The sequence below is a fragment of the Oryzias melastigma genome, linkage group LG10 (assembly GCF_002922805.2).
Source record: "Oryzias melastigma strain HK-1 linkage group LG10, ASM292280v2, whole genome shotgun sequence".
Classification (NCBI taxonomy): Eukaryota; Metazoa; Chordata; class Actinopteri; order Beloniformes; family Adrianichthyidae; genus Oryzias; species Oryzias melastigma.
Window position 1 is genome coordinate 11,688,215 of NC_050521.1, and position 26,520 is coordinate 11,714,734.

Here is a 26,520-nt window from a genome sequence, read left to right on the forward strand (position 1 = left end):
TGATTTTGCATCACAGCTGATGTAACAGCTGTGAGCTTATTGAACCACTCAAAAGAGGGAGAGCTTTGTCCTCACCCAAAGGTAATTGATCAAGCCCCAGGGAGGAGGATCTATACAGCAGCCTGTCCCAATAAGCTTTGCAGCAACATTGTTCTGCCTCTTTCTGTTCCAGGCTTCATAAAGCCACATTGTGTTTTAAAAAAATATACGTATTTGTTATTTTTGTAAAACACAAAAAGTAAACACTAAGTGACAGAGCAGTCTGATTAGACTGCAGATAAAAAGAACCTGTTTAATTTATATTTATTTCAATGTTTTTTTTTTGTAATAGTTTTTGCAGTGCATTAAGTGTTTAAATTTTCCATTGTTATGTTAATTTTGATCAAAAAACATACTACTTAGGTTTAGGATTTTATTTATTGTTACAGATGTCTAAAATTAAGTGTTTTCTCTAAAATGAAAGTATGAAAGAGATTATTCTAAACAATTAAAAAAACATATATCACAGAAACAAAGGATGTTTCATTTTATGGCTCAAGACACTGACTACATCCTATAGCTTTTGTTTTCCAAAGCAAACACAAAACAGTTTCTAAGGACACTACAAATCAGTTTTGATCTGCAAAAGCAAACACATTAGCATAAAGGATGGTACCGTGGTTTCTTCAGATACAGATTTCTTGCTTTATGGAGGAAAAGGGAGACATGACTCAGCAATTGCGTTACTAAACCCCTCTGCTGGTAAACAATGGTAGCTTCAATCAAGGCCTGATAATTTTCCATCATTTCACAGAGACCAGCCAGGAGGTAGTGGATGTTTCTGGATATTTCCAGACAAAATAATACTACACTTTAAGGAAGATGAGTCTTTGATTCAAAAGAAGTGCATTACACTGGGGCTATCTAGCCGTACAGTTTTGAGTCAGATGCCCTCTCAGACAAGGAAAACAAAGACAGACATTGATCTATTTGACTGAAAGTGGATGCAGTATAGAGCAGGGAGCAGGGAGCAGGGAGCTTGTGGCCCATCAACTTCAGCAGCGTCATAGCTACAACCTTTTTCAAATGTCATATTTCCTCTGCCCCTGAATCACAATTTGAATGAAGAGGAAATACTCTGGAATGCAATTTTAATCTTAATTCTCTTCAAACAAACCTGTCCTATTTTGTAAGAAAAATACCACAAGAACATGTTTAAAAACACCAAAAATAGGATTTTTTTTTAATGGGTCTTTAAAAATTGGACACCTAAAACAGAAGTTCCGGTCACTTAGTCTGAATGTTTTGTAAAATTGTGCTGGCCTAAACAGCAGTAACTAGAACAACAGAAGATAAGTTCATTGTTAAATAATGAAAGAAAAAAAGTTTTTGGATAGGCTACACATTTAATGATCACAGTTGATGGTGGATATTTCTTTAATAAAAACATCTAGGAGACTACTAGTGGACTTTGTTTGATACGAACTTTTGCATCATCATCTATATCACTTAACGTGATACGTAGAATCAATGTTGACCAGTGAAAAACAAGAAGCATTTCTGTTACATTGATCATGTATAACAAAGAAAAGGCTTTTCATCAAATTTTATGGTACTGATTCTTTAGGAACTACCTAAAAATGTTTTCATACATATGTAATTTGTTGGTTTAATTTTTTTCTTGGTTCACCTTATATGGCCCAGAAGTTTGATTTAGAAAATGAAACACAAAATATTTTCCAAAGAACCAAGAAATCAGTTTTGATCAGAAAACGCAAACAATAATAGTATTAAGGAAGGGTGCTGCCCAGACTTGTCTGGTTTCGATCAATACTTGCTTTAGAGAGGTAAACAGAGAGACTTCAGTGCTGGTAAGACGTGACTCATGGCACGTACGTCGCTACACCCCTCTACTGGTAAACAATGGTAGCTCCAGCAAAGTCCTGGTAATTTTCCATCATGTCACAGAAAACCAACCAGGAGGTACTGGATTTTTCTGGATAGTTCCAAAGAAATCCCACAATAATACACTTTAAGCCCAAGATATGTATTTAATTCAAAAGAAGTGCAGAATTAAACATCAAAGTAAAGACTAAATCATTACAAGAATATTTTATTGGGAAAAAAAGGAAGAAAACAAAAAAACATGCTGACAGCAACAACTATAGACTCGAAAGAAATCTGGTAGATAAACTAAACAGACACACAACATGAGTAAAGCGTTTTTTTTATATTTATAAAATACACGCACTGCAGCAAACCTGGAAAGTAGATCCGACAGGTCAACTACGTTCTGGTTTGAGCAGGATTTCAGGACCCTCTCACACTCAAGTAAATATCACTCCGCGGTATGGCTTGTGTGACGTCACACATATTCCTTTATTTTACACTTTTAAAAAATATTAAAGCTTATATGTATTGTTGGTTTGGGTGTTTAAAATACTGTGTGTTATATGAATCTAACGCAATATATTATTTTGTGTTAAAGGGAGAGTAAGCGTTACATTTATACGGTAACTGCTGCTTATATTGTAAAAACGTCGGTTTGTCTTCAGACATCATCAAGCCTTCCTACTTTATTGTTTATTGCCTAAATGTTCACTTTGGCATTTGAACTTATCGAAAAAATGCAATTATAGCATTTTAAACCATAAAAACGGACTAACTTGTCGTCGGATGAATACCTCCACGTCCACACAACTGAGTTACTCGTACAGTATAAATACGAATGTCGTACGTCACGCAACAACAGTGCGCCGAAACACACTGACTTTTAGCAGTGGTGTTACCTTATAGCTAAGATTTTATTTAAATTTATTTGTATATTTTTAACGGCGCTTTTTAAAACATTGTAATGCGTACAATGTTAAGCTTGAAGCGAATTTGTTTTTTTCTATAGCTTCTCGTGTTTGAACGGTGTACTCGGAGTTGTTTCGCCATTGTGCTGGTGGTAGGCCTCATCTCGAGGGCATTTATATATGACGCAGCGGGTTTGTTTCGGGTTCTTGTGTTGCATTTAGGCAGCTCGGCAGCTTGTAAGTAATTTTTGGCTAGTACTTACGAAGTATTTACTCATTTAAAAAAAAAAAACAATTTTGTTCATGTTACGCAATGGATAGGCTGACGACAGGCTAGGCCGTCACTTGCCGGAGTGGTTGTGTAATTAAGAAAAAAAAGGTCAGGTTATATTTTCTTTTATTCTACAGAGAAAATGGTTGTCTATAGTTTATTGAATTAAAAAAAATGTCGTATCTGACTTGCTATTCAAACGTATGCTACCCAGCAGCTAACATCGCTAGTTAACAATGCAAGTGTTAGCGTAGCATTTTTTTTCCCCACACAGTCGTGATTGGTCGTCTTGAATAATGCTGCAATGTCAGTGGTCGAAAGTCGAAAGGGCGTGGTCAGTTTTTTTCCCCCCCAACTCTTATTTTTGTAGCGATGCAGATTTTGATAAGAGCAGATGGTGACTTCAATTAAAATGTTTTTTTCTAGAATTAGATTGACTTTTACACTTAAATATTGCGAAAATGATCCTAAATTGTTTAGGAGCTATTTATGTGAATTACTAGATGAATCCTTTCACAAGTATTGATGAAGAGATTTAAAAGCCGTAGCTCTTCTGACTCTTTATATTTTAAAAACGAGCTTACAGTGTCACAGAAAAGGGTAGTTTTTTTTTGTTGTTGTTTGCCCTGATTTTTTAAATCGTCTTAATTCTAGTTCAATAGCCGCTTTCATTTTTTTTAATCTAAGACGTGTTGAAAATGTCACACTTGAAAGCTTTTTTTTTTCTTCATACCAAAGATATCTTGAAAGGCACTTGATTTTTTTTCAAACCAAGTTTCTACAAGAGTTCGGTTTAGCTCAACAAGTCAAGCCAAAATTGATTAGAGCGGACAAAGGATTTTTTTTTTTTTTTATGAATTTTTGAATTTTTTTTCTTGAGGAGAATGGACTGAGTCACTCAAGATTAAAAAGGACTGAGATTAGATGATCGTGGTTGAAGAATGGACTGACGTTAGATGAAGATCGGGACCAGCGCAGGGGGAAGGCGATAGGAAGCGGGAGAGGACCAGAGTGGTGCCAGGCAGAAGAACAAGGGGGCATGGAGGCGAGAGCAGAGAGATCCAGGAGGAGGAGGGTCTTCAGGAGAGCAGAGAGGTCCAGGAGGAGGGTCTTCAGGAGAGCAGAAGGCGTCGTCACGAGATGTCTGCATGTGTACACCAGAGGGAGCCAGAGGCACAGGGCAGTGTGGCAGGAGTGGTCTACGAAGTTCCATAACAAGCCAGCCAGTTCCATAACAAGCCAGCCGATGCTGAGGGTGGGCGAGGGCAGTCGTCTAGCATCACAAGGTTAAAGCGGGCCTTTGGTTTGTATATTGGGTTGAGGTATTTCTGTACTTGAGCATTTGGTGTTTAACCTTTGCAAAATTGTTTTTGTAGAACAATCCTTCTTGCACAGCTTTCTCTTCCTCTTTTCAGGCAAGCCATGTAAAACGTTTTGTACCACGGTCGCCCCCTCTTGCGCGCTGACATGGTTTGGGTGATGTCTGCTGTGATGAATGCCGTGGGTAGTGTCCTGGCGACTGAAACCACATAATTGGACTTCCCTCTTCGATCAGAAGTAGTTTGTCCTCATCTGGAAGGAGTGTCAATCCCTCGTTGTTCGATAGTCTTCCGTTGATGCAGCATTGGAGTTTGAGTGGATGGTCCTCTGTGCACCTGGTTGGCGTATATTCTGCACCCCTTCGGTACTTCTGCTGGGCCTCAATGATACAGATCAGCTACGTCAACATCTTAACCAAAGCAGTGAGTGAATGCATGAAATGTACACGTGGGTGTAACTATCCAGTACATTGGCTCGTTGCCTTTGTGGTGTGCAGTAATGTCAATTTAAAAAAAAAAAAATGAAATAGATTTTCTCTTAATGGGAGGGGGGTAGGGGGGGATTTAAAATGTGTCTGGAGTTTTCTTTTCACAGGCTTGACCCCTCCCCTTAAAGCTCATCATGGAAAGTCCCCCGTGCTAACCATTCGGTTGACCCCATCTTGCGTAAAGAAAAGTTATCGGATTGGAGATCATGTTCATCTACAGTGATTTAACGAGGTGTAGGAAGGTATTTTGTGTTCAGCATTTCTCTGGGTTTAAAACACATTGGGGGTTTATGGAAGGGGTGGGCTGTGGGGCTTTAATCAGTGTCTTCCCAGACTTCACAGCTCCGTATAGGCCGCTGCCAAATCGTGTGAATAGGAAACATCCAGGACCATCCAACAAGATTCAAGTGGACACTTTACCAAGCAGCATAGCAACCTGAGAACTAGTTTCCAGGCGTAGGGGCAACACCCTTTGCCCAAGGAGTGTGGTAACAAGTCTCATTATTAGAAGCGATTTGTCTTGTTAAAGTTGCTATGTGGGAGGGGGATGTGTGCTTCTGACTCTTGCAGATTTTTATTTATGGCACACCAGTCAAATCTCCATTCAAGTCCCCATCTACTGTTCAAGAAGGAAACCCCCCGTTCTCAGGCCTGTGGTATTTAAATGATATTACCAGTTTTTAGTTTTAACTGTATTAGACCTACATTTTCCCATTTAAGGGCGTAACATGTGCTGTGACAGTGTTGTACTGCTTCGTTTATTGGCGATGGTATTGCGGGGAGGATTTTTTTCCCTTTACATTTTTCAGTTTGCTGTGTCCTGTGCGCTTTAATAACAAGACATTGGAAGATCTCCTGGCTCATTGTATGTACACATTTCCTAGTGCGTCGACTATCACGTAAGATCATGAATTGTTTATCAAAAACTTTTTGGCCACTTTGCACTTAGCTCCAATTTTTGTACTGTCAAACTATAAGTGATAACATTGTAAAGGATTTTCATATTGCATAATAAATGCATAGTTTGTGGTGATTCTGCAGTTTTGGTATGCATTTGTTCTCTTGGGGTTGTATGGGGGGGGGTTACTTTTCTTGTGCTTTTTCAGGTGTATAAGTCTTGGATCTTTGTAGAACATGGAAATGACCTGGGCATGAATGACGTCCTTCAAAGTGGAATTGAAGGCAGATAAGTCGATTCCATCAAATATTGATGTTTGGACAGCTAGAAGCCAGCCAATGTGGGTCACTTACCGTCAGTGGATGGTGTCTTAATCCTTCCTGAAGAACTCTTTACTAAAATGTAACCGCTGAAAAGGCAAAGTTGTGCGCTTGTAATAATTCTTGATTTGACGGAGCTTCTTGATTTATCTCCAGCTAAGTATTTAGGTAAGGATAAGTCAGTTTGGATATTGTTGGGTGGGAAACTGGGGTCTTTTTTTGTGTACTTCTTTGATCTTACAGAACACTAAAAGAAGAATGCAGTGTACGTTGGACAAGAATCATACCCGATCAGCATGCAGTTTGAACAGACTCAGGTCAACTTAAGAAATGTTTTGAAACTTGACCAAAAAAGAATTAGACCTCAGCTTCTTGTCCTTGTGCAACTGTGCAAGGGTAGGTTAGCCCTCTAAAACTACAATAACAAAATGCGCAACTGCGCATTGCTTCTAAATTAAAGTAGCTGAGGAAAGCTGTGCATTGTGCAGCTAATATTTGGAAACGCAGTGCAACTGCACTGCTTTTTAAATGGTGCATTTGTCTTGTGTGGGCGTGTCCCTACGCTTTTCTTCACAGAATCCACAGTACAAGCCTCCTACAAGCACGACTGCAGCCCTCTTAACCTGGATTGCGTAGTAAGATGTTGGCTTTTCAAAAACATCTTAGACCCTGCTATACACTTACCCTGAAATCATGCTTTACTAGCAATTTCTCAAGCCATGAAGCCCTATTGCTTTGCATCTTAAGATCACTGTTTAGTAGAAATCTTGCATATTGTGTGGTGGGTGTGTTGTGTAGATCCCTCTTTGTTTCAGATTTTTGTCATCTGTCCACTTCGATCTTGCCCGCATCTGAATGCAAAGCTGCATCTGGAACCTGTCGGCGTTTGTGTTCACTCCTGAATGAAGTGCCAAACCACTGTGCGCTTGAGCTTGAATCTGAACCCCTGGTGTCGTCCGCAGAAGCCCCGCTGTTTTTGTCTTTTCTATCCCCTTGGTTTCTCAGGTCAAATTGCCAGAAATTTCATCTGGGATCTGATGGAAAACTGAGAATCCTGTCATTTTAAGATCAAGAGCAGCAAGTTTGTTTCTAATACTGCATCACTTCACTCATGGGTGCCAAAGTTAAGTAATTGGTTTCATTTAACATGATTTCTTCCATGACGGATTTTATTTATAGCATGCAATTCAGTTCTGCCTAATTCATGCTTCATGCTTAATGTTCATTAAGTCTTTGTCAAACAGTGTAGCTGGGGGATTTTCTGGGGGGGCAACACTATTTTCTTCTTTCCCTTTCAGATAACTCATTCACCTTTAACTTGCTACTGAGCCAAGCAACATGCATCTGCGTTGTCGTGACTTTCGTACACCAGCTTCTAGGCATCATTCTGTAATATGCAAGCGATTGGCCATCATTGAGGAAAAACAGTTGTGGTAAATGCATCAGCTGTATAATATATTGACAACTCGTTCTTGTATAGGGAGGGTTCAATGTGGGGTGGGGTGGGGGGGGCTTTAAGTGTCTTCTCTTTTTTATTGCAGCTTAAACTTTGCAGGGGAGCTTTCACTGTTGACGTTGGAAGTCCTGAGATTGAAAATGGTCATCAGAGATGCTGGTATTGTGGCTCTGTTTATTGATGTCGAGGCATTATATGGAATCATTAACATTTACTCTGGAGATGTTTGGAACTTGGAAATAACGACCAACTATTCAAATAAGAGAACTTTATAGCAGCTAAATGTGTTTGGGAGAAAAAAAAGGGTTTTCTTTTCCTGGAGGAACAAACCATTGTTCCTTCAGGTTTTGCTTTTGCCCATAACATAGCTATTAGAAAAAGCAAAAGACTCTGGTGGTGGCACTCCTGTTTAATCAGGACGGGGTTCAATTCCCTGCAGTGTCTTGCTTTTTATTTATGCTATGTGGAGCTGGAAGGTCTTTTAAAGTACTATTGTAGGTATTCTAATTTTTTAAACCCAAATGTTGTACATGAAATATGTGTTGATAATAAAGCCTTATAACTATTTGAACAACAAAACTGTTTGTTGGTGTTTCTGTTTTTGATCAGATTAAGATTCTATGAAAAGCTCATGTTGACATGTTTCTAAGTCTGCTGCCCTGGTTGAAAATTTAAGGAGCAAAATCCACATGGGCATTATATTTTGGGGTAAATGCTGAAAATCAAAATAGCTGTGTCAAGGACTTTAGCTTCGTAGAAACTGGATAAGATCGGCTGAATCATTTGATGGAAATCTGAGGGCTAGAGTTCTTTCCAGAAAGTTTCTTCCCCAGAGTTTCTCTTGTTTTCAGATGACTGCAGAACAATGTTTATTTGTGAGGGTTAAATTTGAGTTCTACTCATAATAAACAAAAAACACTATCTTGTATTATGAGTTGACTATCATAAATTGGAGAAATACCAAGTCACTGAAATGGCTTACGAAAGCTAATGTGTTTCATCCTCCCTTGACTATTCCGGCAACAGCAGGTTTGAACCAGAGTGGCAAGATGATGTGCATCCAAGCAGCAGTGAAAATGATCATCATAGTTGTACTGCTGATGTAATAAAAGAACCATCTCACACATATTTTTAACAATGCAAGTTAAACAAAACTATTGCAGGTAGGTAGACAAAACATCAATTAACCACTGCCAAACCAGTCATGTTGGATGAGGTTGCTGGTGGGAGGAGCACAAGGCACCAGTGGCAAATTGGTCAATCTTGGTGTTCTCCAGCAAATGCCTGATGTCATCTTGGGCTATAAGCACAACTCCCTGTGGATGTGGGGCCCTGGTACCTCCCTCATCAAGTCTGTTTTTAACAGTTTGAACCAAGCACATTTGTGGCCTGCTGGAGGTCATTTTGCAGGGGTCTGGCAGTGCTCCTCCTTGGATAATGGAAGAGGTAGTGGTCCTGATGGAGGATTGTTGTCCTCCTACAGCCTCCTCCACATCTAATATACTGGCCTTCCTCCTGGTAGCACTTCCATGCTCTGGATACCATGCCGACAGGACAAACCTCGCCACAGCTAGCACTGATGTGCCGTTCTGGGAAAATTTCACTACCCGAGCCACTTGTGTGGGTTGTAGGCACAGTCTCATGGTGCCGCTGGAGTGACAACACTGTCAGAATCCAAAAGTCACCAAAACATCAGCCAGAAAACTTAAGGACAGAGAAGTTAAATGTGGTCACCACTTCTGTGTTGGAGTTTTTTGCTGATCGCCTATTATTTCCACCTGTTGTCCATTCCACTTGCTCAAAAACATGTGAGATTGACCGTTATGGCTGCTTCCTTCCTAACAGGACAAAGTTTGATTAAATGGAAGTGTGATTGACTTGGAGTAATACTGAGTTGTTTAAGTGTTCCCTTTATTTTTTACCCTCCAAAATTTCTACGATACAATAAGTATATCAAGATTGGAAAATACAATTTGGATTGAGGCAGAGTAGGTTTATTATACATTATATTATTAATTTACATTTATTTTGCAGGGAATCTGTCAAATGTCACCTGCACTTTTCAGTACACAAGTATTTATCTCTGAGTCACACTGGTTAGATTTTTGGCTAAAGATGTCCTGGATCTATTTTTGGTGAGAATTGTTAAAAAATGAACTAATATCGACCTTGAATTGTATCAGCAAACACAAATTGTTACACAAATCATTGTTAAGGTGAATTATTACACCATTAGTGGGTCCATACCATAAATATATATTAACAACTAATAGTTAATATTAATATTTATAGGTTAACATACAGTCAATGGTTCATAGACACGACCGACGTCAGTTCCTATGCGGAACCAATGCATAGCAACAAGTTTTCTCCGGAATCATTTCCCATCTGCACTATCGTTAAACCTAGCCACAGCTACCCTCGGCTGTTGTGTGGTGGTAAGGCGAAATGTGGTCCTTTTTCGCCAGGGATCCAGTCAAAGACTTCGGATATGAAATTCTCCCAGACAGCCCAGAAAGGTCCGGGATTTGGAATCTACATCGAGGGAAACGGAAGGTGAAAGGGGTTTGGCTAATTTTTCGAGAACGAACTAGCGTTAGCCCCACTTCTAGTGATGGCCTCTTACTAGAAAAGAATGAAGAACAAGGAAGAAATATAGCGAGCTGCAATTTTTATTTTTGTCATATAAGCCTGTGCCACCCATATCTTTGTTGTTAGTTATTTTTCTGTATTTACTTTATTAGTGGAACTCATTGTTTACACAGACATTCGCGCATTTCTCGCCACGTCACCCTGTTTTATCGGAATGAAAACACAATTTAATCTGTATAAAAACACAATTTGACACCTCACGTTAAAACGGACTGGTTTTTAGTTGATACAACATGCAGCGTTTAGTCATTATCCGTGTTAAAACTGTTGTTGCGCGGTGTTTATCCTTTTAAGAAACAGGATCATCAGGCGCTCGAGCGTCAACTTCCTCCTAACATCTCGTCTTATGCAGTCATGTTTGACAAATGAATATACGCAACAAGAGTACCACGTACATATTAGGTCTTACAGGGATATGGGTGGATAAGTATCTGCTGAACTTGACCGTCTGAACCCGTCGTGGCAGACCTCCGGAGAGCCCGTGTCCGTGTTCGTGTACGAGGTGTCCCAAGGAACCGAGCAGCAGACCCAGCTCGCCAAGGCGGCCTTCAAAAGAATGAAGACCCTGCGGCATCCCAACATTCTGGCCTATGTGGACGGCCTGGAGGTATTTCCTTCAATGTCATTTTCTAGTTGCTTTTGTTAAGGTCTTATTTGCCTGTGTTCATCTGTGTACTTATTTTTTCTGCATGCACTTGATTAGATGGAGGTGAGTGTAAATGGGTTTAATTATTCGTGTAGTACCCCCGTAGAGACTATAAATCCCTTGCAACCAAAGTTTCTTATGTTAACTGTTAGTTATTACTTATTACACCATAATATCCTTGTTTCATGCCTATTGAAACACAACATAAAGCAGCGGTCTGCAACCTGCAGCCCCAGGGCCGCATGTCTCGCCATGTCTCTCCATGGTGGTTCCTTGGCCAAACATAAAATAAGTCAGGGAGACTGCTGACCCAGCCATGTCGACCATCGAAGTCTGCTTATTAGGGCTGCCTAACCAAAACTACCTAAAGAAAACAAATAAACAAAGCCTGCAAACTAAGACTACCAAGGTCCAAACCCAAACTAAAATAACAAAACCCAGCAGTATAAGACTGCTGAGGACAAACATTGGTAAATGTACAAAATTAAATAAAATAGCATTTTTTAAAAATAAGGATTACTTAATTAGCATTTATTTAATTTAGATTTGTTAAATGTATAAATTGATGGCTGAGGTGAACATAAACTATGTAGGTTTTTACATCCCTGTTGACCTGAAAATGTCCTGTTTGCTCAACGCTACCTCCAGAATGAACAGATCTGATATGGAAAGAAAAAAAGTTCAATCTTTTATGAGTTAAAAGCGCATATTATCTTATGCTGCACAACATGATCCTGTTTGGCACAGAGCATATTTTTTCTTAAAATTATTATTTTTTTTAAATCACATTTTGAGAGATGTGAGTTCCTGCCCAGATGAAGGGAAAAGAAGGTGTAGGTAGCATAAAGAAATAAATGTCCCAGACCAGAGGGGCTGTGATTAAAGATCCACTTTGCTGAAAATTATGTTTTAGTGTCTTTAACATGTTCTGTGGCACTTTTCTGATGATGGAGGACATATATAAAGAAAAGAAAATAAACCTTAAAATAACATTTCTTAGTTTTCCTTTACTCAAATCATTTTTAATCAGGAGCAGAAAAAAATGGTTTGAAAAGATTGTATTTGTTGTGTAGAAAATATGCTGGGCGGACCACAAGCTACCTTCTCAGCTCCATTTTGATGCATCTGTTTGTAGACAAATAGATCCATTTACGTCTTTATTTTCCCCATTTGAGCTTGAATCGGGCTCAGAACTGTACGGCTGGATTGCTCCAACATTGATAACCAGTTTTGCTGCACCTATAAAATTAGGTTGGGGTTTGTAAGCTAGCAGGAGAGAGTGTAAACGGAGAGCTCTCAGCAACAGGTAGGAGAAGAGGGTTCCCTCTCCGCGCAAATTGCCCACAACTTTTTAATGAATTTATGCTGCTCTGCAGAAATTATATTCTAGAAAACGACACGGTTTTTGGTTTTGGCTAAAAACCCCATCGTCATAATTGAAAGACCACTTTTAAATCAAAAGATGGTCAGAGTGGAAATTCAAATCCAGCTTTTTAACGAGTCCTTTGGAGCAAAGCAAAAAGGGCTGTCAAATGTAAAACACAGCCAAAAATGTCACCGTAAACATCCACACAAGTAACTGTAGGCCAGAATGGGTGTAGCAAAAGCTGTTGCCTTTGCAGAAACACAACAGTTCTTTTAATCGGTTATTTATCCGTCCTCATCGGTCTGATTGAACGGCATCATGTGCGCCATATGTAGCAGGCGGGGCCATACATGGCTGGAGCTCCCAGCTGAGACGCACACAGGGAGACTTCTTCCCCCCAACAATCCAAACTCTCATAGCCTCACACACAATAAATGTAGAAAAATATAAGTATTCTAAAATAAGCTTACATTAAAGAGTCTAAAAAGAAATATTTAAGTATTTTTAGTATCAAATGTCTGTTGGTTTTTGCCTTACTATTACCAATTCTTTCTAAGCTTACTGATGAAAAACCCTTGCTCTAATATTGCGAATGACTGGTAGATGTGTTTCCCAATTACTCAGTTCTGTCATACATGGGAAAGTGGATCATGTTTGTGTGAAATAAATATACGTCTTTTTATGGTGATTCTTACAGACGGATAAGAGCCTGTACCTGGTAACTGAGCAGGTGACGCCTCTAGCCGTCCACCTGAAGGCGCAGACAGAAAAAGGTGGTGTGGGGGAGCTGGAAGTGTCCTGGGGTCTGCACCAGATAGTGGTAAGAAAAAGACTACACAACATCTGTTGTTGCTTTGCAGCGATGTCTCACCTTCTTTTTTTTCCTTTCACAGAAAGCACTGAGTTTTTTGGTGAATGACTGCCACCTGCTCCATAATAACATGGGCATATGGGCCATTTTTGTGGACCGGGCTGGGGAGTGGAAGCTTGGCGCTCTTGATCATGTGGCCCCTGAGCAGGGTGACCCCAGCGGGGTCTCTCTACCTGAACCAAAATCTGTTTATCCAGACATGGAGAAGTATGACCCGCCAGAGATGTCCAACAACAGCAGAGAGAAGTGGTATGAGGGGCCACTAAAAACGTAGTTAAAAAGTTTCTGTGAAAACTTGAAAAAAAAAAAAAAAGTTTCTGTGAAAATCTATGTACTGAAGTGCTTCTGTTGTTTTGTGTCAGGGCAGGGGAGGTGTGGCGACTTGGTTGTCTGATTTGGGAAGTGTTTAACGGGCCTCTACCTCGCACTTCCTCCCTACGTTCACTGGGAAAGGTACAACCTTTTAACTGTTCTTTAGTTGAATTTAAAGGCAGGAATAAACTGGGGAGAGGAACGTCTGGGTATATTTGCTTAGACTGCTGCCCCTACGACCCGGTCATGGATGAGCAGAAGAAGATGGATGGAATAAACTGCTTATTTTTCAAATCAGGGTTTAAATAAGATTGTTCATGTGTTATTTTAAATCTCAATATAAACATAATTCATGTAGTGAATGTTTTTGTTAACAACTGTGAAAGAATGTGATATAATGTGTGGTTGTGTCCCCTCAGATTCCTAAGTCACTGGTTCCTCACTACTGTGAGTTGGTTGGAGCCAATCCCCGCGCCCGGCCAAATCCAGCCCGCTTTCTTCAGAACTGTAGGGCGCCCGGTGGGTTTCTGAGTAACAGCTTTGTGGAGAGCAACCTTTTTCTGGAAGAGATCCAGGTTTGAAATCTGATGATTTATTATGTAGAAACATGTGGCACAATAGGATAAGCATGTTTTTTGTGTTTGAAACTAAATTGTACAACTGATGATACAGTGAGAATAAAAATTAAAAGTGTAAATTGTTCTTTTGTAGATCAAAGAGCCATCCGAGAAGCAGCAGTTCTTCCAGGATCTGAGTGACAATCTGGACTCCTTCCCTGAAGATTTCTGCAAACACAAAGTTCTTCCTCAGCTGCTCACCGCCTTTGAGTTTGGCAACGCAGGCGCAGTCATTCTCACGCCGCTCTTCAAGGTTCGTCTATAATAGCACCAACACATCATTTCTAAAATAAAATTGATTAAAAAAATCACATTCCTGTCTCTGTCTGTCAGGTGGGGAAGTTCCTGTCAGCAGACGAGTATCAGCAGAAGATCATTCCTGTCATCGTGAAAATGTTTTCCTCCACCGACCGAGCCATGAGGATACGACTTCTGCAGCAGGTTGCCTACATGCAGAACATGCAAACTTATTGTATCAACCTTTACCATTCCTATTCCTAAGCACCATCATTTTTTTTTAAATACACTTTGACAAACATTAATTTCCCCTCATCGTTTATCCAGATGGAGCAGTTCATTCAGTATCTCAACGAGGCTGCAGTTAACTCCCAGATATTCCCTCACGTTGTTCACGGCTTCACAGACACCAATCCTGCCATCAGGGAGCAGACTGTAAAGGTCGGTCAACAGCGTTCGTCACAAATTAGACGAGTTTAAGCATTTTGGCCTCCATGTAACTGCTATTGCTTCCTGTTGTTTCTGCAGTCCATGCTGCTGTTGGCTCCCAAACTCAACGAGACAAACCTAAACCAAGAGCTGATGCGTCACTTTGCGCGGCTGCAGGCCAGAGACGAGCAAGGCCCCATACGCTGCAACACAACTGTCTGTCTGGGGAAAATCGCCTCCTACCTCAACGCCGGGGTAATTTTCGCTATATTTAATGTCCTAAAGAAAACCAACTCTTACTGAAGAATTTTCCCTTTGATTTTGTCACAGACTCGACAGCGAATTCTGATTTCTGCCTTTTCTCGAGCGACTAAAGACCCGTTTCCTGCTTCCCGTGCTGCTGGCGTCCTGGGCTTTGCTGCTACGCACAACTACTACAGCATAACGGAGATCGCTGGGCGAATCCTGCCCACCCTCTGCACCGTCACTGTTGACCCTGACAAGAACGTCAGAGATCAGGTACAGGAAAACCTCGAGCACCTCTAAGGCGAGACGAGAACATCTTCAACTGATAATCCACAGGATTTAGAAAAGATTGGAGACATTTTATCATCACTTGAAGAAGTGTTCTTGTCTTTTATCAAAGTCTGAACTCTTGTCCTCCCTAGACATTTAAAGCCATCAAGAGTTTTCTTTCCAAACTAGAGATGGTGTCAGAAGATCCCACCAAACTGTCTGAAATTGGTACGTATCAAACTTCAATAAGCTGCTGTCTGTCAATAAACATTTCACTCCAAAATAATTATTTTTTAAGGCTGCATTATTTATTTTTTCATTGATCAAACCAGTTGAAAGAGTTACCAGAAAGCTAATTTAATTGAATTTAATTTCACCAGATAAACACTTCTATGAAAGTATTTCTTGTAATTTTTTAATTTTCTTAAAGAATTTAAATGTTTGTAATTTTTGAAATTTAAAGTTTAGTATTTTTTACAATTATTTTTTGTCATTTTTTAATATTCAAAGGATTTTTTTTTTGTATTTTTGTTAAAGTTTAAGGACAAACTTATAATCATTTTTGTCTGGAATGTTCACAGTTTTTTCATTTATCCATTAAATCCACTGTAATATTTCACACCCTGCAGCTTATCTGGGCTAGTGATTAGATTATCTCAAAACATTGATATCATTCATATAAATGATTTGAAAATGTCACAGTACCTCATATTTTTCTTTGCTAAAAGGTCAAGGATATGGTAATTATTTGAAAACTTGGTTGGAACTAGGAAGGTATTCACAGATTTGGGCCCAATCTGAATTATTCCCTTCCCTTTCATTTGAAGGGGCAGCTCAAGTGCAAATCGTGTCTGTGAAATTTATTTTTTGAATTTCAACCTCCAAGCGGAGGGATGTAAAGTCCTCAATCGCGAGGGTTCACGTGCATTTGCTCCGAACCACAGACGTTTACAGTTATATGTATGTAATGACTTTCTGTTTTAGCACAACCTTTTTAAAGTTATAAAACCGATGTTGTTATGTATGTTCAAGCGCTGGAAGCTCTATGCTAACGCTAGGGGACTGGTGATTAAATTTGACGTCAATGAACGAAAGTGACGTCCGAAATATGAGACACTATTTTTTTAATAACTCTCTGTTTGGAAGGTTAAATGAAGGGGAAAGGAGAAGGGAAGAATTCAGATTGGGCCTTGGACTTCCAGGCTATGTTTTCATCTTTTATAGTAATTTTCAAAAATAATTTGAGTTTGCCTAATATTTATGCAACATGCTACCGTTTTTGGCTATTTTAGCAACACACTAAATATTTTTGCAAATTTGGCATGTATTAAGGATTTTAAAGCAGTTTTACTAAAAAAAATTTCAGAAACTTTGGTCGACTTCAGCGCTTTATAGTTCAACAAAGTTTCCAGTCTTTTAGCAAATGTAACATTTTGCAAATAGCTTTCGGATTTTCAGCAAATCCCTTCAGTAATTAAAGCAAATTGAGTCAGCATTTTCAGCGACTACTGTCAGGTAAAAGCATTCACACTAGTATTATCGTAGGTAATGAAATTTTTCTACTTCTAAAATGCAGTCTCAGTTAAACGTCTCACCTTTAGAGTCTGTGGTTCACTTGGTCAAAACCTTGAAATGTGTATTAAAAAAGTAAAGGAATTGAAATGATGTGCCTCTCTGTAAAATACCCAGAATCAACACTTTTCTGGCTCCTGGCACAGATGAGAAAACCCTTATAGGTTTTCTTTAGGTGGTTTAATGATTGTCTGGTTTACATAACAAAAGAATGTTGTATATTTTTCTAAAGATTTTTAACACTCGGGTCTGTCTGACCTACAGAGAAGGACGTCGAGTCCAGCGCTCAGCCTGCGGGGGCGTCCTCTAGCTGGGCTGGCTGGGCAGTGACCGGGGTGTCGTCGCTGACTTCCAAGTTGATTCGAAATACCCCGGTGACGGAAGGGGGTGCCACACCTGAGGGCAGCGAGCCGGCTAACAACACCGCTTCGTTGAGCGGCGCCATCGGAGCCTCAGCAGCCGGTGAGGGTGATATCCACATCACTCGGCTGTGTTTGTGGTTGCTCGCTTTAAATTCAAATGAAAACAAGCCAAAAGCATCTCAAAACTTCTCCTTGTTGTTGTCAGGCTCAGAAGATAAAAGTCCAGGAGCCTCTGTGGCTCCTCCAGCTGCCTCCACTCACACCAGACGCACCGTTGAGGTCACTGACGATAACAATGAGCCAGTTGGAGACCGATGGGAAGATGAAGAGGACTGGGGAAGTTTGGAGGTGCACTGATGTTCAGATGTTTAGTTAAATGATGATCTTCTATAACAGCTTCTTAAAAGCTTTTTCTATTTGAAGGAGCCGGGGAAAACCCCCACGGATGACTGGAACACCGACTGGTCGGGAATGTCATCATCCAAAAAGAAGGCCAGTGACAGAGGAGTACGTTTGCTCTTTATCAGTACGTCCCACCTTTTGTACTCATGACAATCAACTATACCAAATGTGGTGTGTGGTCATTTTTTTTCATGCAGGTGGGTCATTCATCCACCTCCATGGCCGTGAAGAAGCAGAGCTCTGATTGGAGCAGCTCCGGTTGGGATGCAGACGACAGCTGGTCCAATGAGAAAGAAGGCCAGGGACAGAGCTCTGCAGGCGAGGAAGGCTGGGGCAACGACTGGGGGGAGGAGGAGGCGGACACCACTAAAAAACCTTCGCCTCTGCCTGAGGGAGTGCGGTTAGCCAGCGAGTACAACTGGGACACAAGCAGCACGGTGAAAGGCTCCTCCCAGAATGATTTGTTTGCAAGCGTGTCCCAGAGAAACAACGCTGTCGGCACGGTGAGAGCACACGGACTCCAGTTCAGAGAATTCCTTTTTTTGAGTCTTTAGCTACCTTCACACTGAATGCGATTCGAGTGATAAGGCGGTTTAGTGGCAGCAGATTTTAGGTGTCATGGCACATTTCGGACAGACAAAAAGGAGGCGGGTGATGCAAATTTGACACGTGGATTGTGTTCGGTGTGAATGTAGCATTGGAAAACAAAGGGTTAAAGTGTTAAATAATCACCAAATAGAGTTTTTAGACTATATATGGTCCCTGTGATACAAAAGTTGAAGAATATAGTTGCTTAGACGGTAGGGAAAGCATCAAATCAGCACAATGTTTGATGTAGCCAAGCTAATGTTGATGAGCAGGTCTTGTATTTATTTCTCTCTTCACCGTTCTCCTCTTGACAGGGTGGAGATGGTTGGACTGCAGAAACAGCTGGAGACTGGGGAGCCGATGAGAGCTGGGAGTCGGTGGAAGGGAGTCAGAGTAAGTCTATAACCTAATAAAAACAATTTAATCACCTGTCCAAAAAACTAACAACGTAAATGTTATTTTGTGCAATTTCTGTTGAAAAAGGAATAATACTGTTTTAAGATTAATGTTTTAAACACACCGAGCCCGGTGTAAATGTAGTATTTAAATTTGTTTTATTATACATTTTTTATGACTTATACTTTTTTCTGGAAAGTCTGGTTTATTAAAGAGAATACAATTACACAAAAAAGCAAAATGTTTCATAACTAATCATACCTTCATTATTATTATTATTATTTGTATTTTTTAGTTGAAAACTTCTTCTTTTAATGCCCACAGTCTCTTTGGTAAATGAGGATCCTTGCTTCTATTCTGTACCTGCTCGGCATTCATCTTTTTGTGGAGTGTTTTTGTATATTTTAGCTAACTTGGAGTTGTTGTGCTGCCCCATTTGACATTGATGTGGATTAGAGGAAGATGTATGTTCTTTTATATACAATAGGACATCATCAGCATACAGTGAGAGCACCAGCAGAGACCCCCTGTATAATCCAGTCTCACCTGATGCATTCAGGCTCTATCATCAATGTAAACTATGCCAGACTGAGAGTCCCAACCCTGTCATGTCGAGTGATATGAAAAACTGTCAGATTTAGATCAGTTTGTTATCAAACAGGCTAAGGGGGTCTTTTATAATAACTTAACCCATCTTATAAATGTTTCTCCCAAGTCAAATAATTGTAGATCGTGATGCAGATAAGGACACTTAACACGGCCAAAAACCTTCTCAGATTGACCAGATTCTCAATGTCTTGTGCTGACAATTAATGATATTCAAGTCTTCTAATGTTATGACTAGAGCTCCTACCTTTAATGAAGTCTATCTGGTCCTCTTCTACTATAAAGGGCAAAAGCTTTTTGATAATAGTTTAGATAGTCTTGATTTACAATGCTGTTGGTCTTTTTTTATCCAAAGAGGCTGAATAGTTTTCATAGAAACTATTGATATCTTTTGCAACTTTTCAATAACAAAACCAAACTCCTTTAGCTTTGCTTTAAAATTCATTAGTTGATTGTGGTGATTGTCTTTCTGTCATGCAGGTCTTAGTAAAGCAGAGTTGTCCAAAAAGAAACGTGAGGAGAGGAGAAAAGAACTGGAGGCCAAGCGAGCGGAGCGGAAAGCGGCTAAAGGTCCTCTGAAGCTGGGAGCACGCAAGCTGGACTGATGTTGGCGGAAGAAAGGAACACGGACAGCAGGGACTGCAGCAATCCTACAAACTGAATGTCCACATTCCACAAGCTGAGGGACAGAGCAAACCCGTGAATGTCCTCCTTCAGTAAGGATGTGGGGTTTCTGTCTTGACGGATGAACTTGAAGGCATAAACAGAAAATCCTGCAGTTGAAGCAGAGCAGAGCGGTTATTTAACCTTTTTTTTGTTATCAACTAAACTGGTTGTTGTACAGTAACTGTATATACACATTTCCTCCTGTCTTAAAAGATCACACTTTTTTTTTAAAGATGAATATATATAAAAGAATATGACATTCTGATCATTTTCCGTAGACTCTGTTTGCACACACTGTTGGATGTAACAAATCCAGATCAGCTGTTATGAAATGAGTTCATGCATGCCCTGCAAAAGACAAACTGTAACTTTTGCTTTCCACAAATAACACTGTTTACTGAACTGACCCAACACTGCACATGGAGCCAGCTGGCTCACAGAATCATTTCTAAAAGTTCCTTCTAGATTTGCTTTGTAGCTCCTGTGAGGTGCATGTTTGTGGTTCTATGGGGAAACTGGGTTCATGTCTTGTTGCAGGTGTGTGTTTGTTGATCTGTCTCATCCAGCAGAGGTCAGTCAGACCTCACTGAAAAATATCCTCTCTACAAGAAATCCTTTTAACTGTTTTCTTTGTGCCTTTTATTCTTCCACACATCGGCTGTGACGGGTGAAAGGACGCCAAAAGCTTCCTGGTGGAGCTGCAGACTTTTTATCAGAACTTTCAATGTGACTTTGGGATGTTTGCAATCGGGTGTTGCGGAGATGTGTGCTGTTGCTCATACAAAACACGTGTGGGGGGAGCAGCTGAACCAGTCGCCAGCCGTCCCTGCTGGAGATGCTCGTGGACGCTCTCAGGTCAGGACTTCCGAGGAGCTGCTGTTTCAGTCACAAGAGCAGGTGCAATGTTTCAGAGGATCTTGTAGCATGTGAGCTATTTTGAAATAAAGCTAATATAACTACATTTCTTTTATTTAGTGAGTCAGCTTCTGGAGAAACCATAACAAATTATTCATTTTTATCAGATTTTTTAAACTTTTTTTTTGAATCCCAAAGCTGTTTATTTCTAAATTCTGAAATAAGTTATTACAAAACTAAAAACTTAACCTTCATTTCTTGAGCAGACAAAAAACAGATGATTTGTTTGATTTAGCTGCTAAGGTTTAGACAAACTTTCATTTTCTGCATCTTTGATAAATAAATGAAAAATGCAACTGAATTTATTTACATGATCTGGTGAAGAAAAATAAAGTTTAGCATTTATATTTTCAAAATTATTCATATTTTGACACTAGTGGAGCTTTAGTGCATCGTAATCATGAATAAGTTCTATAAGAATAATAAATTAAAGTTTTAGTCACATATTCTGCACTTAAAAGTATGAAGTCAATATAGGTTCACCTCAATTGTGAGAGCAAGAATCTAAAAAAAGATTATTTAAAGAATTTGTATATTGGTGCTGAAAATCACTTTCTCCCCCCACTATGTAAGATCTCAGCCCAGATCTACACAGGGGGACCAGTTAATGAGCTGAGTTACAAAGGTACTCCTGTCTAAAGTTGACCAAAAACCATCTGGATGATCCAGAGGAGGATTGGGAGAATGTCATTTGATCAAGTGAAACGAATCTGGAGGTAAAGATATTAAAGGAGGTAAGTTTCATTCCAAGAACACCCACTGTAAAGTATGGGGGTGGAAGCATCATGCTTTGCGGTTGCTTTTCTGGGAAAAAAAAATGATGAATGGTGAAACTTTGTTCAATAAACCTATCAGTGACAACACTGAGAAGGAAACATGGCTGGAGCTTCCAGGACGGCAAAGACATCAGCCGTGCAACAAAGAAAGCGCCACTGCCACATGAAAAGCATTTCAAGGTTCTGGAGTGACCTATCCAGTCTCTGGACCTCAATCCAACAGAATCAGTGGAGGGAGAAAATGTTTGACCTGTGTCACTTCCAACCAGGGTTAAGGTGAACTTCTGTTTTTACATTTATTTTCTGGTCCATTGTACAAATAATTAAAAACAAATAAAATGTGATTTTGGTTGAATGGTATCCATGAGGAACATCACAGAACAAACTCATCTTTTTAAGTGGAACAACTTGCAAAACCTGGTGAACCCCCCCCCCCCCTTTTTTTTTAAGCTAAAAGAGCACAAATTTAAAGTTTCACTTTGTGCTTTAAGTCGGCTGGTAACTTTCTGTTGTAAATATTTTTCATTCCAGTCTAGAACAGTGATGAAGGTTTGTAGACGAACCCTTTTATGAATTTTATTTTTTAACAGATTAACTCCAGAATTCAAACCTTTATTCAAAAGCTTACAAACAAATGTCAGAAATAGGCAGACAGGAACAATCTGACTTGTGCAACTCCAACAGTATTAGAATCTTGTGAGACATGAAAAGCTTATTTTTAAAAGTATTGGCAAATACAAAATTAACATCAACAATCAAAACAGTCTTATCCACCAGGTTATAATATTTCTAAGATGCTGAATTATTATTATTTTACTATTTTTTCTAAAAATATCCCCTCAAATTTGTGTGCTTTACAAAACATCAGCACCTTTAAATTAATTCAGTATAAATCCTAATGTAATTCATGTTGGGACTGTAGAGGAATCACTGAGTTTGTTCTTATCTATAGATGATCTCAGCTTTTTCTGAACATCAGTGGCAGAGAAAGGTGAGGCAGAAGTACCATGATGAGGGTCACCCTAACTTCCTGTGACAGCACAGATAAATGTTTCGCCGGCAGTGTTACTTTGTGATCAGTTATGACGAGCTTCAGTTAGTTTGTTGATAACGTAGTTAACCAAACCCCTGAACAGCAGAGGATTCAGTCATTGGTTGTTCTTGTCTTTCTTATTAAAGGCTCCGAACAGAGCTCCTGCCAGAGCTACGAAACCCAGGCCCACGGCGGCAGCCACGCCCGCCACCATCACGGCCTCTCCTGCTTTACGCACCTGCAGAGGAGAGAACGAGAGAGACGGTTTGTTTCCCTTTCCTGCTCTCCAGGTTGAGTCCTGTTCAGGGGCGGCTTTGTTAGACCAAGCAAGAAATCTAATGGAAATTCATGTTGGCCACATGTAATATGTGTATTTCCCCCACATATTTTAACCGTAACCCTCACTCCAATGAAAATTGTGTTTTGGTGTTTTTAACACAATCTTGTGGTATTTTTTATATAAAATAAAATAAAGAAAATTAAGATTAAACCTGCATTTCTTTAATCAAATTGTTATAAATCAAAAGCAGATTAAAAGAAAATGCTGCATGAAAAAGCATGTAGCCGTCACTGAAGTGCTACAATCGGCAGGCCAAAAGCTCCCCGCTGCGCTCCATTCTGATGCAACCGCCTGTAGAAAACTAGATTTGTGTATGTCTGTTTTCCTCGTCTGACCTGGACATGAAAGGTTAGGTTAGGGTTGTGAGGGTCTGTACGCTAACTGGAGAAACCTTAAACCAAGTGATGATAGGAAATGAGGGCAGGCTCACTCCACGCCAACGCTCCTGTCCAAAACTCAGTCTAAAAACAGCATAAACATACATAAAAGACCCTTGGGAACGCTTTTGTAATAGATTAAAGGATTATTGGCGTGGGACTTTTATGTTGTATCTAATATAAATGTACTCATTGTGGCATTCTTTGGCATCAGGATTTTTTTATAAATAAATATATTTTATAAATAAAGTTTGATTTGATCACAGGAAGCTGAAGTCCGAATTGTGTTTGTTATATTTTACACTATAGCTTGTTTACATTCTAGATTTTGTACAGCAATGCCACTTTAGACGCATCTGATCCCGTCTGATCTGGGAAGCTAAGCAGGATCGAGCAGAATTATTGTTTCAGATGGGAGTCCAACAGATACTCCTACGTGTTATGAGGCACTTTCTGATTGTTCAATGTGCCCTTCCCAAGTCTGGTAGGACTTCTAGAAGAGCTTATGCCTTAAAACTGAAGCCAAACCACACGTGTGAATCCTCAGGGGATTCACTACTGAAGTGAGTACCTGAAAAATGATGCAAACATTTGCAAGTTTGTATTTTCAGAAAATCTTTGACATTTTAGTATCTTTATTTTAACTTGATTTTCAGTCAGGAGGTGTTCTTGCTTTTCTTATTGCTATCTGACCCTCAACTTCCTCAATAACTCTATGATCTCATTCTAACCACCCCTCCTCTCCCTATTCCTGGAACAGAGTCATGTCTGGAGGCCTACTTTGTTTCACCTTTTCCTTCTATTACGTTTAGCTTAGGGCACAGATAAATGAGTGGAGTCAAAAATGGGGCATGGGTTACAGTTTTTAGTTGCCACAAGAGTAATGTTTGCACAATTCTTCTAGGAAATTAAAAAAGTTGTTCAGAATGACATTACATTTTTTTCTTTTTAGACATACTTTAAGACATAATGAGCTGTGTGAATAAAATACTTTTGTTCTGATTAATTTCTATAACTGCCAAGTACTTTTTAAATTTAAAGACTTCTGACAATTGGAAGATGGTTTTTAATCCAATTTAAGTCCCACTCCAATAATATTTTGATTAATTTTAACAGCATTCCTTGATGTCTTAATTATGTTTTTAGTCATTTTTTTTTAAACCTGCAAATCCAGGACAATTTCTGCAGAGACGGAGATTCACATCTGAGCTGTGGGCAGGACTGTAGGTGCACAGTAAGCCTTCCCTCTCTTCCCATCATCCATCTGTTTGCACTCTCTCCAGCTAGCTTTCAGCTCTCACACTCCCAACCTAACGTTACCAGTGAAACAAAAAATGACCAGGAATATCAGAGCTATCCAGATGTACAGTTTTGATCCAGATTCCAGCTCAGACGAGGAAAACAAAGACGTACATGGATCTATTTGTCTACAAGTGGATCCATCAGAATGGAGCAGAGAATGAAGTTTGTGACTTACCGATTGTAGTTTCTATGTCACAGCTACATGCTTTTTCAAACATCATTTTTCATCTGCTGCTGATTCCCAAGGATTTGAATAAAGAAATACTCAGAAATTCTATTTTAAGCTTAATTTTGTTATCTATGTCCTAAATCATCAGAAAAATGCCACAAGAACGTGTTAAAAACACCAAAAATACAATTTTCATCAGAGTGGGTCTTTAAACTCGCCCCCTCTTGGACATATTGGAAATGCTTGAGTGGTTCCACTAACCTGTCGGGACTCAGCTTTGCCGTAACGTAGCTCATTGACGAAATGCTCACAGTTCCCCCTGAAGATGCAGTACGGCAGCTCCTGGCCCACCAGCGCACAGGCCTCTGCCACAATGTCACGAGGCGGGCGAGGCTTGTACTCTTCATCCAGACTGTTGTTGATCTTCCACTTATGGGTTCCCACAACATCCCAGAGCTCCTCTCTCTTCACCATGGCCTTCTCCGTTAGGACCGACATCATGCTGCTGGAACCAGCATCCGGACCTTCAACTACACACAATTACAGAAAGAAAAAAGTATTTTCTCAAAGCCTTTCAGACACAATTTTGGATTGAAACACTCTTTGTTCCAAACTGATATCTGGGTTCAAAGGGTTCTGTTTGGACACTCACAGGGTGGCGCCATGTGAACAACGAAGCCATCGCCAACATACACTGCCCAATGTTGATAAGAGCCACGATAGATCTCGATCAAGTCGCCTGGCTCAGGTTTCACATCGTACTGGGATTAAGAGCGAGACAAAAAATCTGTTTTATTATGACACTTGCAAAACCTTTGGCCTGATTTAATTTCCTGACAGGCTGTGCATTTGTTTTTTTCACTGTACATTTACAATTTAAGTAGATTTAGTATGACTAATTGATGCTATGAATTATGTAAAAAGGTTTGTGCCAATAATGTACAGTTTGATCAAAGGTTGAACAATAAAAATGGCAACAAACTTCCTCTACAACAGCAGTCTCCTGGCAGCTGGTCATTTTCAGTAAAATTATATTTGTTTTTGTAACACAACTAAAGAAGCATGTTTCAATGGTAAATTAAAGGTTAAAATGTAATTTCTGATTTAGTTTCTTATATATATTTTTGAATGTTTTTACATAACTTTTCAAAAGGGAAGCTTTACTAATTGTCTCATTAATAGCTACAGAAAAGTTGTTTTTGTATAAGGAAAAACAAACCAAAAATAACATTTTTTTTTGGGCAAATTATTTAAATACATACAGTTTAAAACCAACCAAAAGCAACTTTTCCTGAGAAGAAAGTAGGATCTATCTTACCAGTGTTGGAGCCATAGCACATTGATGTTTGGACTGGTTTCCCCTTCAGATTAAAGACATACAATTGAACTTCAGCACATCTTTGCCATTTCCTTTCACTTATTTGATGAGTGTTTACCTTTTAGCCTTTTCTAGAATCCAATCTGAAATTTTCAAAGGAAAGAAAATAGAGGATAAAATAAGCCGATTCTGACTGAAACAGCACACGAATGACGCCGCGGACGAGCTAGCAGGCTGAGCCGCTCGGCGTCGACACAGTTTCACCACGAACTGCTTTGAAATTCAGAAATTCAGCCTCCTTCTCCGCTTCTGAGGTTCTACAGCGGTCCTTACCCGAAAATTACCGTCCAGAAAACCTCCCCTTGGTCCAAAGGATCAGGCGTGAGTGACGTGAACAGCAAAGCTCAGCGATCAGCTGATGGCAACAACAACAGTCCGCACTGAGAGAGAGATAGAGGTCAACCCGCCCCTCACACTGCCTCTGTTTACGCTATGGCGAGGGGAAAGATCCACAGCTGCATTT

The 26,520-nt window shown here is 39.8% G+C and overlaps 2 protein-coding genes across 2 annotated transcripts; one reads left to right on the plus strand and one right to left on the minus strand.

Moving 5' to 3' along the window:
- The first annotated feature begins 9,861 nt into the window (after positions 1 to 9,861).
- scyl1 (SCY1-like, kinase-like 1) lies at positions 9,862 to 20,728 on the plus strand. The gene is made up of 18 exons (XM_024283916.2): positions 9,862 to 10,085; positions 10,648 to 10,788; positions 12,891 to 13,013; positions 13,087 to 13,313; positions 13,427 to 13,517; positions 13,796 to 13,951; positions 14,088 to 14,246; positions 14,327 to 14,434; positions 14,558 to 14,671; positions 14,759 to 14,914; positions 14,990 to 15,178; positions 15,328 to 15,403; positions 17,012 to 17,209; positions 17,315 to 17,457; positions 17,533 to 17,616; positions 17,709 to 18,014; positions 18,414 to 18,492; positions 19,582 to 20,728. The coding sequence occupies exons 1-18, from the start codon at positions 9,978 to 9,980 to the stop codon at positions 19,704 to 19,706; spliced, it is 2,583 nt and encodes an 860-aa protein (XP_024139684.1). The 5' UTR covers positions 9,862 to 9,977; the 3' UTR covers positions 19,707 to 20,728.
- A 1,321-nt stretch (positions 20,729 to 22,049) lies between these two features.
- Positions 22,050 to 26,497, minus strand: LOC112153756 (phospholipase A and acyltransferase 3). Its single transcript, XM_024284148.2, has 6 exons — positions 26,331 to 26,497; positions 26,116 to 26,140; positions 25,998 to 26,040; positions 25,332 to 25,440; positions 24,941 to 25,209; positions 22,050 to 22,729 (listed from the first exon to the last, which is right to left on the minus strand). Exons 3-6 carry the CDS (start codon positions 26,010 to 26,012, stop codon positions 22,607 to 22,609), a joined length of 516 nt encoding a protein of 171 aa, XP_024139916.1. The 5' UTR covers positions 26,013 to 26,040; positions 26,116 to 26,140; positions 26,331 to 26,497; the 3' UTR covers positions 22,050 to 22,606.
- Between the last annotated feature and the right edge of the window lie 23 nt (positions 26,498 to 26,520).

What these genes read in the sequence shown, in the direction of transcription:
- scyl1 (XM_024283916.2), top strand. Translation starts at nt 9,978, where the DNA reads ATGTGGTCCTTTTTCGCCAGGGATCCAGTCAAAGACTTCGGATATGAA. An exon ending in AACAACAGCAGAGAGAAGTG is followed by an intron (nt 13,314 to 13,426) that starts GTATGAGGGGCC and finishes GTTTTGTGTCAG; the next exon opens with GGCAGGGGAGGTGTGGCGAC. An exon ending in ACAAGAACGTCAGAGATCAG is followed by an intron (nt 15,179 to 15,327) that starts GTACAGGAAAAC and finishes TGTCCTCCCTAG; the next exon opens with ACATTTAAAGCCATCAAGAG.
- LOC112153756 (XM_024284148.2), bottom strand. An exon ending in TGTTCACATGGCGCCACCCT is followed by an intron (nt 25,210 to 25,331) that starts GTGAGTGTCCAA and finishes AATTGTGTGTAG; the next exon opens with TTGAAGGTCCGGATGCTGGT. An exon ending in GCAAAGCTGAGTCCCGACAG is followed by an intron (nt 22,730 to 24,940) that starts GTTAGTGGAACC and finishes TCTCCTCTGCAG; the next exon opens with GTGCGTAAAGCAGGAGAGGC.